The following is a 14,703-nucleotide window of genomic DNA, read 5'->3' on the forward strand; positions in this document are numbered from 1 at the left end:
GGTGGGGTGAGTGGGTTGGGTGTAGCACTTCTCGTTAGGACGACAGAGAAATTGGGAATGTTGGTGGCATACCTTGCAGATATCACATGGAGGTAGCTGCGCATGGGAAGAGGAGGATGACGTGGACGATGAGGACGATGATGATGATGATGTGTCTTTTAGAAGAAGAACTCGCTCGTGCTTTTGTGAGAGCTTGTTAGCTGCATGGACTTTATGGTCGCATCCCCTGCATAGCACCGCCTCATCTGCACAACATAGCACCTCTGCCTCCACTTTCTCGCACACGTCACATTGTATTTTCATTTTTTCCTCTTCTTCTTCTTCTTCTTCTTCTTCGACTTCGATCCTCCCTTCTTATTCTTATAATGCCTTTTTGTGTTTCTTTAATTATGTATAAATAAGCCTGCAATAGAGATTCTTGGGTATTTTCTTAAATTCGAGGGTTCTAGGATGTGCAGTGCATTCCCCATGCGGTGATGTCAATTGGGAAGGGACCATTTGGTATGGGAGATTTGCTTTTGCTTACTTGTTGGTCCATTTGGTATGGGAGACTGGGCGCTAAAGTGATATTCAAATCTTCCCCATCCCTCTCCGAGTCTCCCACCATGCCCTACTGCCAAAAACATTAGATTGGATATGGCCTATCTTGTATCTTCCACAACTTGACCTTTTGTTACTCGGAGAGTCGACTGTATCATGATTCATGGGAAAAGTCCTCTTGTTGTGCTTCCTTCATTCCGCACTTGCGTTTTACCCTCTAAAGTTCAAAAACTGATATTCACTCACAAACTAATAAACTGCGGCAAATTAGTTCCTTCCATCAATTTTTTTTCCTATTTATTGACTTATAATGACCTGAACTCCCCAAAAAGACAAAAACATTAATTGTCTTTTGCAAGTGTCTGGTCTGTGTTTAGAACCGTCTGCACCGGGAAAAAAAAAAAGTTCTGTAAAAAGTTTGTGAGCTGCGAGAATTAATACAAGGCAAGTAACAAACTCAACTTAATTCAGTATATTTTGTGTTGGGTATTTAAAACTTCAAGAGTCGTGAGCTTGATAACTCTATATTATGTGCTGGGTATTTCACAGACTTATGTTTTCAATATTATGTTGAGTTTTTAAATTTTGTTGTTAATGGTGCGTTTAGAATTGCGATTTCATAAAAATAATTTGTATTTTTAAAAAGTATTGCAAAACCTAAAGCGTTTAACATTGCAATTTAAAAAATACTTAATTTAAAATAGAAAAAAAAAAATTTGCGATTTCAAGAAACAGACTAGGGAATGCTTATTTAAAAAAATACGAATTTAAACCAAAATCAAGAATTCGCATAACAAATATTTAATAAAAAATATTTTTTAACATGTTTTACCAAACGCTTTTACGATTTTAAAAAGTAGCGATTTCAAAAACGTTATTTTTAAAATCGCACTTATTAAAACTGCAATTTCTAAACCCACCCTAAATACTATTTTCCAGAAATAAAGATTCGTCAGATATTAATAAGATATGGTGTTCACTTATTATTTGAGTATGAAAAAGAAAAGAAAAAGGTAGCAATACTCGGATGGGTAATTTTGTGCCTCATATTCTGTCATAATCCTAAATCAATCCATGCATGTTTGCCTCAGCCATACTATTTGTTTCAAAATAGTGCTGCAAAGTATTGATCAGTAAAATTCAACCATAATTTTAGGTTCCGTTTGTTGTGTAAAATATTTTTTAGGAAAATATTTTACGATAAAAACATTTTTTGCATTTGGCGCGCGCACCAAAAATTACAAATATTTTTTATATTTTCATTTCATCATATTAACTTATAAAATGTAATTTTTATTCACGACTGAAAATTACCCACTGTAACTTACCGGAACCTGCTGGACCCTACCTAGACCCTATCGGAACCTGTCGGAATCAGCCAACATACTCCCCGGAAGTTCTAGCAAAGACCCATTGGAGAACCCAACATTAACAAAGAGCAAGAGAAACAAAGCGAGAACAACTTGTTGTGCTTGTGCTCCCATTTTTCTGATATTGATGGTGGGCTACGAGCGTTGCAGCGTGCTCTGTGATTCTCACTTCTGAGTTCTGAAGAGAGAGGGGGTGCTACGCTGTTTATATGGGGAAGGGAAAAAGTAAAAGATATGGCGGACTTTGGAGAGGTGTAGAGAAATGGGGAAGGTTCCAGGTTGATTTTGTGAGGTGTTTCCAACATGTTCCAGACGCTTCATGTCATGTTCCACAACAATCATCGTTTATTTTATGATGTCATGTATTAACACAAGTATTTGGTGTTTACACAAAATCATATTAAACCTAAGGAATTCAGTTCATGATCAAGATATTTTTAACGAGATCCAACGATCACAACATGCTACATGTCACACTAAATAGAAAATAATAAAATATCATTTAATTTTATTTTATATATATATAATTTGGCTCCCCAGGGCCAAATAAAAAAAAAATTGATTTGACCCTTAGTGGTGGCCGAACTATCTTCAAGGACCATGGAGTGACTTCGTTCACCCCAAACTAGCCAGTCTTGAGTGGCCAAAGCCACTCTTAGGCCAAATGATGGCCGAACCACCCCCGAGAACCTAATAAAAAAAAAATAATAATTATATTTTTTTATTAATTTGTTTTTTATTTAAAAAAAAAACGTTAAATAATATTTTATTATTTTCTATTTAGTAGGACACGTGATATTGTTGTGGTCGTTAGATCTCTTTAAAATATTTCTAACCATGAACGAAATTCTCTCCGATCCATTTTATAATGTCAAGTATTAACACAGGGACCATTTTGTAATTTAATGTTTAATATGATTTTGCGAAATACCTGTGTTAATACTTGACATCATAAAATAAGCTATGATTGTTGTGGAACATGACATGAAGCGTCTGGAACATGTTGGAAACACTCAAACACCTCACAAAATCAACCTGGAACCTTCCCCATTTCTCTACACCTCTCCAAAGTCCGCCATATCTTTTGCTTTTTCCCTTCCCCATATAAACAGCGTAGCACCCCCTTTCTCTTCAAAACTCAGAAGTGACAATCACAAAGCACGCTGCAACGCTCGTAACCCACCATCAATATCAGAAAAATGGGAGCACAAGCACAAGAAGTTGTTCTCGCTTTGTTTCTCTTGCTCTTTGTTAATGTTGGGTTCTCCAATGGGTCTTTGCTAGAACGTCCGGGGAGTATGTTGGCTGATTTCTGGGCAGACCCGTTCAGAGTGTTGGAACAAATCCCATATGGGCTGGAGAGAGACGACAATATCATGGCACTCCCTCCGGCCAGGGTCGACTGGAAGGAGACGCCGGAAGGTCACGTTATCATGATGGACGTGCCGGGGTTGAAGAAGGAGGAGATAAAGATCGAAGTGGACGAGAACCGGGTGGTGAGAGTAAGCGGGGAGAGGCAGAGAGAGGAGGAGAAGAAAGGGGATCGTTGGCACCGGGTGGAGAGATCCTACGGCAAGTTTTGGAGGCAGTTCCGGTTCCCGGAGAACGTGGACTTGGATTCTGTGAAGGCCAAGTTGGAGAACGGGGTGCTCACTTTGTCATTGGCCAAGTTGTCCCCCGACAAGATCAAGGGTCCCGGTCCCAGGATAGTTAGCATTGCCGGAGAAGAGGACCATGAACCTCCTAAGCTCAGGAGCAGTGAGGCCAAGCAGGAGCTCTAAACTTTTTAACATCTTTTGTGTGTGTGGCTTTGTGAGTGAATAAAGGGTTTCGCTTTATCTTTCATCTTTTGTTTTGTTTTGTCGTGTTGTTGCAGTGTCTGATGATGTAATCCCTTCTAGTTTCTCCTAAAATATCCTAATATATGTAGTTAATATTAATTTCTCTTGAGCCTTTCTATATAATTAGGGAGGGGAAAAAAAAAACAAAACAAAAAAAATACAAATATTCTGAGAGAGAGAGAGGAGTCAATTTATCTCGCTAATTTCTCAGCTCTCTTTTGGTAACCAATTTCAAATTTTACAAAGGATTCAAATTAACAAAATTTACAAGGATCCAAATCCTGGCCCATTGACTCTTTCAAAGCAAATGAACTCCACTAGCATATCCCATCTCAAAAGCCTGGAAAGCCCTTGTTCCTAAATCCATCCTCTGGTCCTCCCCACCACTTGGCCACCTCAAAGTCTTAACTTTGACACTGCCATTTGCACCTCACTTGGCCTTTGCTGCCACTGGCACAAACTTTGAAGGGTCCATTATTTTTGCCTCAGCTACATTGGGTTTCTGTGCAACTCAACTGGGGGCGAAGTTCTTGCAGTCTTCCATGCAGTAAAATCAGCCCAAGCACTATACCGTCCTAGAGAGCGACTCTTTATTTGTTATACTTGGTCTCCTGAAACCACACCTCACCACTAATTGGAGAATTGCCCCCATTATTTCTGATATTCTTGGTCTCAATCAACTCCTTTGATAACTAGACTACCATCAAGATTGATAGGAATAAGAATTGTTGTGCTCACAACATAGCTCACTAGGCCAATACCACCAATTCAATTGGCAAGTTTCCCATAGATTTGTATCCATTGTTAGAGAGTTTTTGTGGCCTCCTTTTTGACAGGCTGTGTATTTTTTCAGTTGTATTTGTTTTTCTGTTTTGTACTCCATTTACAATCTCATCAAAAAAAAAATTTGTGATTGGTCAGTCCTGCAACATCCAAAATCAATTGTTTTTCTTTTTTCCTAATAAAGCATAAAGATATTTAATTTATCATATGGAAATGTGTACTTCCGGTGACCCTTTTACATTTTTATGAATAGAAGTTTACTCATGAAAAGAATTATCATGAATAATTTATGTCAATCAGTGCAGACAAAGTAACAAGAAAGTAGACTTGAATACAAGATCAGTGACAAAATAACATAATGAACAAGCATGCAAAATCCACATAAAAATATGTTGATTAGGATGGGGAAAGGGGAACTTACATTAATAGGAGCCATAGGCGCGTGCAACTTAGAGCTTGGTGGAACTCTTTAGTGCACTCCAAGATTTTACTTGTCCACCATATACGGCCACCTTTCCCCATTATATTATCCCGGAAGGTGAATAATGCACTCAACAAACTCTAAAGAAACCCAACTTCAACTCTCATCTTTAGACCCCAGTTTTTCAGCCTGTTTTTGGAAGGAGGACAACCAAATCACATGAATATGAAGTGCATTTTGAGAAGAACCTGAAGCTAGCCTAGCTTTGTGTGAACTAAAAACTTTCTTGAAGGTCAAAAAACTAAAATTAGATAATGAAATGATAATGAGTATGCCAGGGTATTTATGACCCTCCAATGAATTAAGAAAGAGGGCAAAATCACCAACAAACTCCAATCAACATCCACCAGGGTTTCCCTTCTCTGGATGACATTAAAAAAATCCAATCATTTAAACGGAAGTCATCTATCAAAATATTTATCTATAAAAAGACAATTGAAACTCTTACCAGAACCGGGTGATTGTGATCCAGAGATTACATGCACCTTTATCCGAATAATTTCCTTTCTCCCACTCTCGTCTCCTCTGTTTAATTTTTTTGTGGCAAAGGGAAAAAAATAGAGAATTCTTGCCTGACTTTCACTTCAAACTAACAAAACAGATCATACTTTCCAAGATTTTGTATATCTCTTCTGTTCTGTAATGTGATTTATCAGCAGAATAAAACTGATAAACTTGGTTGTCAACCTCAATCCAACTGCAACCGGGAGTTTTATAGGCATTCTGCTCCTTCAACATCTTCCTCACCTTCCGTACCTCATCCCACTTCCCCAACTCCCCATGTATATTCGCCAGCATTATGCCATAACTACCATTGTTTGGATCAATCTCAATCAATTTTCTGACTGTGAATTCTGCCAAATCAGAACGACCATGAATCTTACATCCATTAAGCAAAGAACCCCAAACAACCTCATCAGGTTCCATACTCATTCCCCTCACAACTTCCAAGGCCTCTTCAAATTGACCTGCCCGACCAAGAAGGTCTATCAAGCACCCATAGTGTTCAATTTTGGGTTCAATTCTACAACCATTAGTCATCATCTCAAAATAAGAAAGACCTTTTTCTACCAATCCTCCATGAGTACAAGCATTCAACAAACCAACAAATGTAACCTCATCAGGTTTCATACCATCTGCACATTGCATCATCTCCTCAAATGTGCTGATTGCACTCTCGCTTTGGCCATGGAGAGCAAAAGAATTGATCATGGAATTCCACGAGGTCAAGCTTTTCTTGGGAGTCATGTCAAAAACCCTTCTTGCTTTTTTCAAGTTCCCACATTTCCCATACATATCTACTAGAGCGTTTGAGATAAATGTATCTTGATCAACCCTATTTTTGTAAACATAACCATGAATCCATTTACCAAGCTGGAGCATGCCAGTGTGGCCACAAGCTGAGAGCGCACAAACAACTGTAACCTGATTCGGCCTAATACCTTGATGCTGCCCCTCCTGTGAAAGATTGACCATTCTTCTGAAGAGTGAAACTGCTTCAGAGAACAAACCGTTTTGAGTGCACCCTGAAATAACGGCATTCCAAGCCGGAACATCTCTATCCGGCATTTTTTCAAACAACGATACAGCATTACCAATCTCCCCAAGTCGAGTATACCCAGAAATCATAGCCGTCCATGACACAACATTTTTCTCATACATTTCATCAAACACCTGTCTCGCGCTTCTATTATCCGAACAAAACCTCGAGTATGAATCAACAAGAGCCGTTTCCACAACCGGGTATTGACCAAAACCTGATTTTAAAATCTGGGTATGCACCATTTTAGTTGCATGAGGCTCCAAAGCCTGGGGACAAGCTTTCAGGACGTGCGGATAGACAAAATGGTTGGGCTGAGGGCGTCTTCTACGAACCATATTGCGGTACAAGGCAAAGGCGGACTCGTGGTCGGGCCGAGAAGCATATGCAGTAATCATGGCAGTATAAAGATAGACATTGGGAGAGTGGAGATGATCGAAGATGACGCGAGCGTAAGGAATGTTGGCAAGAGAAAGAGCGCAGAAGCGGACCAGCTTGAAGGCGTAGAACTGGGTTTGGTTATGGCCTAGGGTGATGAGAAAGGCTTGGAGTTGCTTGAGATGGTTGAGGTGATTGCATTTTGCAAGTACTGCTAAGACATGTTCGTTTAAGTTCATTTGATTTTGGTCAGACAGCGTTGTTGTTACTTGTCTTTGGGGTTCACTAACACGTCGAGCTTTTTATGGCCCCCTCCTTTTGTTTCGAGAATGCTTGTGCCCTTGATCTTTTATATATATATATATATATATATATATATAAAAATTATGCCCTACGATCTTAGGCTTCAGCCAGTTTTTGGGTTCACTCTTCACAATTTTTTTTTTTTTTTTTGTAGGAAAACATACTTTACAACCATTCACTAATTTGCACTTTTAAGTTTTAAGTCCAATGTTTAAAAAATAAAATTTTATCCTTCAAAGTATCGGACACTTGACCCCATAAAGTACACTTTACTCCTGAAGTATTTTGAGTTGACACTTTACTCTCCGAAATAACTAAATTTTGAAGGGTAAAATATCAACTCAGGAGGTTAAAATGTCAATTCAAAATACTTCAGGGGTAAAGTGTATTTCATAGGGTCAAGTATGAATGTCAGATATTTTGGGAGAGTAAAGTGTCACTTTTTAAACATTGGGGTTAAAAGTGCAAATAGGTGGATAGTTCAGGTAAAATATATTTCTCATTTTTCTTGAAGGGGGAAGTAATTTCCTTTTTCCATTCTTCTTCATTCTTGGAAGTGAGGTATCCAGACTCAGCACTAGAGAGGAATGGTCCGGCAACCTTTATGGCATCAACATTTCTAAATGAGTAATAATATAAAGAGGATTAAAGTCCTCATAGAGTTATCCCAAATGTAATATGACATTTAAAATCATCATTGAATTTTAGATGATCATTATTGAATTTTGATCTATTGGTAATTTTAAATATCACATCATATTTGGGATGACTCTAAGAGAACTCTAGTCCTCCTTATATCACTACTCTTTCTAAATAAAGTCCTCATAGGATACCGTTTGGCAAAAAAAAAAAAAAAATTCAACATCCTTTTAAAATTATTACCAAACAACTTCTTCTTTTTTTTCTTTTTTTTTTTCTCACAATAAATTCAAAACTCATTTTAATTTCATATCACATCAATAACTTATTACTACCGTTAAAACAGAAAAATCACTACAAAATTCTTTAACAAATTACCCCAATCTCCTATTTGCTTGGTCAGGTCACAAGGTCAACCTCTCTAAGTCCTCTATTTTTCTCAAAGTCTTGCCAAATTTGATCATAAGTTGCTTAATTCCTTTATTGTTTAGTGGAGAACGCATATTCCATATTATATGATGACAAACCGGTTAACAGGAGATCTTTCTCCCCACAATTGTCAACATAAATATATGAACACAGAATATTTAAGTCTAATTGAATCTACTCGTTGTGGATTTTCATCAAATAGTAATAGGGTGTTCTGATTTTTAAAACATGAATGGTTATCATACACTTTATATGTATCTCGATTTGCGTCAATCGCTAGACTGCATGGTAAGGAACTCACCTCCACCAGATCTTCACCGTCGGATCCTAGTCATTGTAAATCAGTGTAAAATCCTAATCTTGTCACAACCGTTTTTTGTTAGAAGATTATCCTCCGTAACTTCTTCATTGTCTGTGTTTTACACATTTTCCGAAGATGTTGTTTTGGTGGTTTTCTTTGTTGTCAATGCAGAGTGGAAATTAAGACAATAAGAGGTGGTTAAATAAAGCCCAGTTTGTTGTAAAAATAAATAAAATTCATTATTTTCACTTTGTGCTTTTAATGGTTTTTTTTTGTTTTTTTTGTTTAAATAACATATGCAAGACATTTTATTTTGTATTAAGCTACATATAATTCTTTTTACGTAGAATTTAGCTTTCATAAAATGAAATTTACTTTATTTGAAACATTATTTTAATGAACAATTAATGTGACTTTTCATTTGTCTATTTATTTTCTTCTAGTCTCAATATCTTGGGATTCAATTGGGCAGTCTTGATCCGACGTTAGTTGAGGCTGGGGTGGCTCTGATGGCGATCCATTTTTGCAGAACACTGGGACTACAACGGGTTCATTTGGAAGGAGAAACGAAGCTTGTGGTAGACGGGGTTCACTCGATAGAAGGAGATTGGAGTTGTAAGGGACTGATGGTGAATGATATTAAATCTGAGCTCCAAAATGTCCCCTCAATGGCGGATGACCTTCGTATATAGGGACGGAAATACAGCTGCACATGCTTTGTCAAAGATGGCTACCAAAGACTGTAAACCAAGTTACCAACAGTGGATTTTTGTTACTCCTTATTGTATTACCGATATTATTAGGATGGAGTGTACTGTTATATCCTCGTGAGAATAATTTTAATAAGAAAGTGTCCAAAAAAAAAATTGTTTCTAATTATTTTTACCATAATTAAGCCTTAATTAAAGAGTATTGACCAACCTTTTTTTTTTAATCATTATTGAGGCTTTAAATTAGTTTTTTGTTTCCTAATATAATTATGGGGGAACTTCACTCACCTCCCTATACTTTCGCGTTTTTTGCAGACACTCCCTCATTGTTCAAAACCTCACTTTGATGTATCCAACTTTCATTTCCTTTCACTTTGCCTTTTCCGTTAGGATTTTCTGTTAAATCCTAACGGAAAGAGTAGAAAATTACAATCGTGCCCTTATTTTTTATTAAAAAATAATTTTTTTTTTTAAAAAAAAAATTAGGGGTAGAAAGGTCTTTTACTAACAGTAGGAGGTATTTGAAAGGAAACGAAAGTTTGATACACCAAAGTGAGAGGTTTTGAACAATGGGAGGATGTCTGCAAAAAGCGCGAAAGTATAGGGGGGTAAGTGAAGTTTCTCCTATAATTAAACTTAATTATACTATTAATATTTTGGACTTTATTCGACTATAAGAGTCTTTGGTGATCACCTACTTCACCTAGGCAATGAACCGGCTTTGTGTTGTGTAAAAGCATCCGATTGTTAATGGAACCTTGCTTTGCTTCATTCATAAACTTCTTCTACAATAAAATCTCGAGCATCAAACTATCTTTTTGGTAGAATGGTGCAAGAACGTGGTTAGCTTTGATATCAACTAATACAATGACATGATGAGCTTTGATAGACTAATACCAATAAATACCTAGAACATGTAACAAAAATTAAAAATTTTTGCCTTACTTTATTTTTATTTTTTAAAGTAACATTTTTTTTGAAAAATATGAAACTTCTATTGATGAAATTTTACGAGCATAAAGTTCTTACATCACTAAGCATACAGCTCTGAAAAATTATAGCCAAAAGTTATGAAGGTTACAAAGTCATAAAAATGACTTCAAGCTTCCACTAACTTATGCACAATTACATTTAAGGAACATGTATGTTTTGTGCAGACTAGATCTAAGACATGGGTAGCCCAAATACAAAAACAAAAATAAAAAACATTTAGAAACTAAAAATCTGGCCATAAGAGTTAAGTCCCACACCGATCTACTCCATCCTCAACCTGAAGGCCAAGACAATAAATCCTTCATCAACTCAAAGGCTAGGACAAACAAAAAAAACAAAAAACAAAAACTCCACAAGCAGCTGCAGAGGAGCACAACATCGTAGATATCTATTCAGAAGACACGCCTTGGCCGAAGAAAACGATCAGATTTAAGGTTGAAAAGATTAGATCTGAATCTAAATCTAAAAGCTAGATCTAAAGCAACCCGTTAGAAATGGAGATTGGAGAAGCCTAGAGAAGACACCGAGCACTGTTCTCTCCTCTTGAAATTCTTATGGTTGTTGTCTAGAAGAAAAGAGAGAGACTATGCCTACTCTAAAATTATTATTTTACTCCAAGATTAAAAATAAATAAATAACATGTGATCAAAAGAGACATCTTTGAATCTTTTTTTTTTTTTTAAATAAAAAAAGGTAACCTTACTTCTCTAATGTATATGTGTAAAAGTAGTGCTAGGCATACAATTTTTGTTATAAAATTATTTACAAATTGAGTAAAGTAATTAATTAAATTTTATCGTATCAATTTTCTTAATTATTTTGCCCATTACGTATTGACAACTATTTAGAGAGTTGTTTCCACGTGAGTATGAAGCAGGGAGAGAAAACGATTCATTCCTTACCGCGTCAGAGAAAAACAAGAAAGAAAGAAGTGCGGTCTTGCGGATATGGAAGGAGGAGGAGGAGGAGCAGGAGGGGGAGGAGGGGGGAGGAGTACGCTGTCGGAGATATACCAGGACGCGAAGAAGGTGGTGTTGAGGACGAGAGACGCGGTAGAACGCCTGGAGCGCTTCGAGTACTCGAGCGCTGGTATGGAATCTCCCCCGGAGCTCTCGTCCTCAATCGCGAGGGACATCACCCACATCCAATCCCTCTGCGTCGAGATGGATCGCCTCTGCCGCTCCCTCCCCTCCAAGTCCCACCGCGATCTCTGGAAACGGTGAGCTTTCTTTCTCCAATGAATCTGTACTCTGATTGCTCTGTTTGGGAGACATGGATTTAGGTTTTCTTCTTCTTTTTTGTTTGGTATCTATTCTGACCCATTATTGTTATCTATAATATTTTCTTCAAACCAAGTCAATTTCATGAATTTTTCGAGAGACCAATTTGTAATCAAGCGCAAATTGAGGCATTTCAATGCCATGTGAAAGGCTCATTTCAAATCATTTTTCAATAGGTGACCAACTTACCCTGTAAAAGGAATCCTTTCTAGTCAAATTTCACTGGGTGACCTGATACATTGTTAATTATGGTATACATGATAATTTATGTGCTAATTGTAATTTCATGAGTATTCTTTGTCATCTTTGGACTTACAGCGTTGGATCTGCTGTTTGAATGGAAGTTTGCAGTACCCACAATTGGTTGTTGCAATTTGATAATAGGATCTGCACTTTCTGTAGATTTTTACAGTGTACCACAACTATTGTAGTTTTAATGCAATTTAATGATCATGTATCTTGATGGGGTTACTTTACTTATTAAAAAAAATGTATCTTGATAGGATGGGATTCTTGTTTTGTCATGCAGAAAAGTTGAACAAGTAGCAGAAGAGGCTGAATCTTTGAAACAAAGTTTGGATAAATATTCCTTAAGGACTCAGAGGAGGATGATGGAAGCCAAAGAGAGGGCAGAATTGCTTGGAAGAGCTGTATGTAATTCTTTCTTTATCTGATGCAGTAGGCAGCAGTGAAGATCCTCTTGGTTTGGCAACTGAATTATTTTTGCTTCAGTATCTTAGTAACACATTTTATGTTGTAGAATGGGGACTCTCATGTTCTGAAAATATTTGATGAGGAAGCGCAAGCAATGCAGTCAGCTCGTAGTTCTGCCCGGATGTTGGAAGAAGCTAGTTTAACTGGTGAGGCCATCCTGTCTGCAATGTCGGGTTCAAGGGAACGTCTAAAGGTATCTGCAATCCAGCCCCTGCATAGCTACATGCACTCACCATTTGCACTCACACATACACATATGCACATGTATAGTACAATAAGCTAATGTTTAATAAAGGATGGGACTCTGGAATTTCAATATAAGCAAGAGAATGTCTATGTCAACTTTTGTTGTTGGATTTTTTTAAATCTATAGTTGTTATAGCCTAGTTTGGCATATTTTGGTTAGTATTATCGTATCTATGTTAAGTCATATATTGTCTGGTGGTAATGGATCTGATAGTTGCAGCTGCAACAGCTTTGAGAATTGGTGGTGTTAGTGTTTTTGATTCATTTTTTTCTTCTGCTAGTTAACAGTGTGTAAAGATTCTTATACTAATCAATGGTTTTGATGAAGATGTGTTGTGTTGTTTTTTGTTCCTTTTGACCACCCCTCAGAGGAGAAGCCTTCAGTTGGCTTTAAAATATCATTGCTTTATGATTGTGTATGTGGTATGTTAGTCCCAGTAGGTCCTCTCTGGGATAAATACGTAAATGATTTGAGATCTTAACTACTAATTGGGAATGATCGGATAAGCTGCATGAGAATTAGGGTTCTTAATTGTTATGTATGATTCATTTTTCAGTAGTATATTTTATTATCCTTTTGGATCGATTTAAAGTATGAAAATTGGGATATAAATTTCCTTCTAACGGGGTTGGAGGAATTTCCTCCAACCAATCTCTAAAAGTGACATTTTCCTTAAACACATGAGAAGCACATATTTTTTATTTTAATTTTATTAAAGCTATTGAAAAAGCATCTGAGAAGCACGTGTTATTAAAAAAATATATGCTTCTTACATGCTAAAGAACACATGGCACTTTTAGAGACTAAGTTGGAAGATATTTCTTCAATCCAGTTTGATGTAAATTTATGTCCTCTAAGTTGTCAAGGTTAGCTAATCTCCTTGACAAATAATGTTTAGTGATGCGTTCACATGAATGTTTTTACTGATGCGCATGAGCACTTTGTCTGATATGCTATTTTCTTGGTTCAGAAAGCACACCGGAAAGCACTGGATGTCCTTAACACAGTGGGGCTCTCAAATTCTGTATTAAGGCTGATTGAGAGGAGGCACCGTGTTGATAATTGGATTAAATATGCCGGCATGATTTTGACGATCATCATTGTGATCATCATTTGGAGGTGGAAACGATGATTTACTCTTTTTTGTCTAGTTATGTGTGTACTAGTGCATTTCCTCCAGATGCTTTTTTTGTCAATGCAATTTCATGTTGAAAGGTAATGGAGATTATAGAAAGGCCATCTTTAAGTATACTTCTATAAAATTAGTTTGGATACATGTGCTGTCTACCATCTCGGACTTCTCTTCCTGTCGACGGTTGAAATCTTAAATGTAGTGCATCTCCATTTTCTGTATTATCTGTTGTGTAGTTTATGGATCCGTTGAGTTCTGGCCAAAGATGCTTTGTATCCGCTATACATATCACACTTTATTCCATCACTATCTCATCTTGTTAACGTGATAGTGTCAATTAACAATTAATTTTTATTTATTTATTATAAAGTTGATCTAAGGACTGATAAAAATTGCCATATAAGCAAGGACGAAATAGTAATAGAATGAAAGTGTGGTTTGTAACTTGTTTAGTCTTTGCAAAATGGTATTGCTCCCTGGTTGATGCAGGAGTGTGACTTACAAGTGGCAAGTTTGGCTAGTTGGTGCGAATAAGTTCTATTTGAACCTGATTTTTCCTAAATGAATGCCTTTGAATCCACTATAAATTTTCTTTCTCGTTGTATAATACTTGGGGGAATTGACAGCGGGTCGGATTTGGATTGAGAAGTCTTTTTGTTAGCCCCAAACTGGCCTATTGCTTTTTATTGTTTTAGGAAAATACAGAGAAACGAGAGGGGCGAGAGGGGTAAACTAAGGAGGCTTGAGATCACTAATCGGGTCTCAGATGCAAGAATCGGTACTTGTGTGAATCTGACTAATTATCTAAGAAGGAATCTTTCCCAAAAGAAGGTGAAGATCATCAATCAGAGGATCTATTTTTCATTCTCTTATTGGGTCCTCCCAAGTACGAGGACACTTCTCATTCGGACAACCACATCTCATAATTGATATTTATGAAACTTGTCTCCAATCTCCATCTCTGATAGAACCGACCGAGGCAAACAGATTTGTAGATTAGAAAACACAAACAAACTCCATGC

The 14,703-nt window shown here is 37.0% G+C and overlaps 4 protein-coding genes across 5 annotated transcripts in view; 2 read left to right on the plus strand and 2 right to left on the minus strand.

Moving 5' to 3' along the window:
* The window catches only part of LOC132182071 (B-box zinc finger protein 23-like), a 2,261-nt gene extending 1,626 nt beyond the window's left edge, over positions 1–635 (minus strand). Inside the window, exon 1 of the mRNA XM_059595279.1 lies at positions 73–635. Coding sequence (XP_059451262.1) covers positions 73–303 — 231 coding nt within the window. The 5' untranslated portion in view covers positions 304–635. The remainder of the gene's footprint in view (positions 1–72) is intronic.
* Positions 636–2,965: 2,330 nt separating this feature from the next.
* Positions 2,966–3,854, plus strand: LOC132181435 (22.0 kDa class IV heat shock protein-like). Its single transcript, XM_059594649.1, has one exon. The coding sequence runs from the start codon at positions 3,110–3,112 to the stop codon at positions 3,689–3,691; it is 582 nt and encodes a 193-aa protein (XP_059450632.1). The 5' UTR covers positions 2,966–3,109; the 3' UTR covers positions 3,692–3,854.
* Positions 3,855–3,903: 49 nt separating this feature from the next.
* On the minus strand, positions 3,904–7,236 carry LOC132181434 (pentatricopeptide repeat-containing protein At1g33350-like). Of its 2 annotated transcripts, none has more exons than XM_059594648.1 (2): positions 5,464–7,236; positions 3,904–5,144 (listed from the first exon to the last, which is right to left on the minus strand). In XM_059594648.1, exon 1 carries the CDS (start codon positions 7,170–7,172, stop codon positions 5,595–5,597), a length of 1,578 nt encoding a protein of 525 aa, XP_059450631.1. In that variant the 5' UTR covers positions 7,173–7,236; the 3' UTR covers positions 3,904–5,144; positions 5,464–5,594. The 2 variants fall into 2 exon arrangements, with proteins under 2 accessions (XP_059450631.1, XP_059450630.1); XM_059594647.1 differs by having other exon boundaries at positions 3,904–5,377.
* Positions 7,237–11,197: 3,961 nt separating this feature from the next.
* Positions 11,198–14,004, plus strand: LOC132181347 (membrin-11-like). Its single transcript, XM_059594529.1, has 4 exons — positions 11,198–11,527; positions 12,118–12,238; positions 12,349–12,495; positions 13,520–14,004. The coding sequence occupies exons 1-4, from the start codon at positions 11,256–11,258 to the stop codon at positions 13,679–13,681; spliced, it is 702 nt and encodes a 233-aa protein (XP_059450512.1). The 5' UTR covers positions 11,198–11,255; the 3' UTR covers positions 13,682–14,004.
* Positions 14,005–14,703: the final 699 nt, after the last annotated feature.

Source organism: Corylus avellana, chromosome ca5 (assembly GCF_901000735.1).
Source record: "Corylus avellana chromosome ca5, CavTom2PMs-1.0".
Classification (NCBI taxonomy): domain Eukaryota; kingdom Viridiplantae; phylum Streptophyta; class Magnoliopsida; order Fagales; family Betulaceae; genus Corylus; species Corylus avellana.

Bases quoted from the DNA above. Each gene is read 5' to 3' on its own strand.
- LOC132181347 (XM_059594529.1), top strand. From the start codon at position 11,256: ATGGAAGGAGGAGGAGGAGGAGCAGGAGGGGGAGGAGGGGGGAGGAGT. The intron at 11,528-12,117 runs GTGAGCTTTCTT...TTTGTCATGCAG, and splicing joins CACCGCGATCTCTGGAAACG to AAAAGTTGAACAAGTAGCAG. The intron at 12,496-13,519 runs GTATCTGCAATC...TTCTTGGTTCAG, and splicing joins GTTCAAGGGAACGTCTAAAG to AAAGCACACCGGAAAGCACT.
- LOC132181435 (XM_059594649.1), top strand. From the start codon at position 3,110: ATGGGAGCACAAGCACAAGAAGTTGTTCTCGCTTTGTTTCTCTTGCTC.
- LOC132181434 (XM_059594648.1), bottom strand. From the start codon at position 7,172: ATGAACTTAAACGAACATGTCTTAGCAGTACTTGCAAAATGCAATCAC.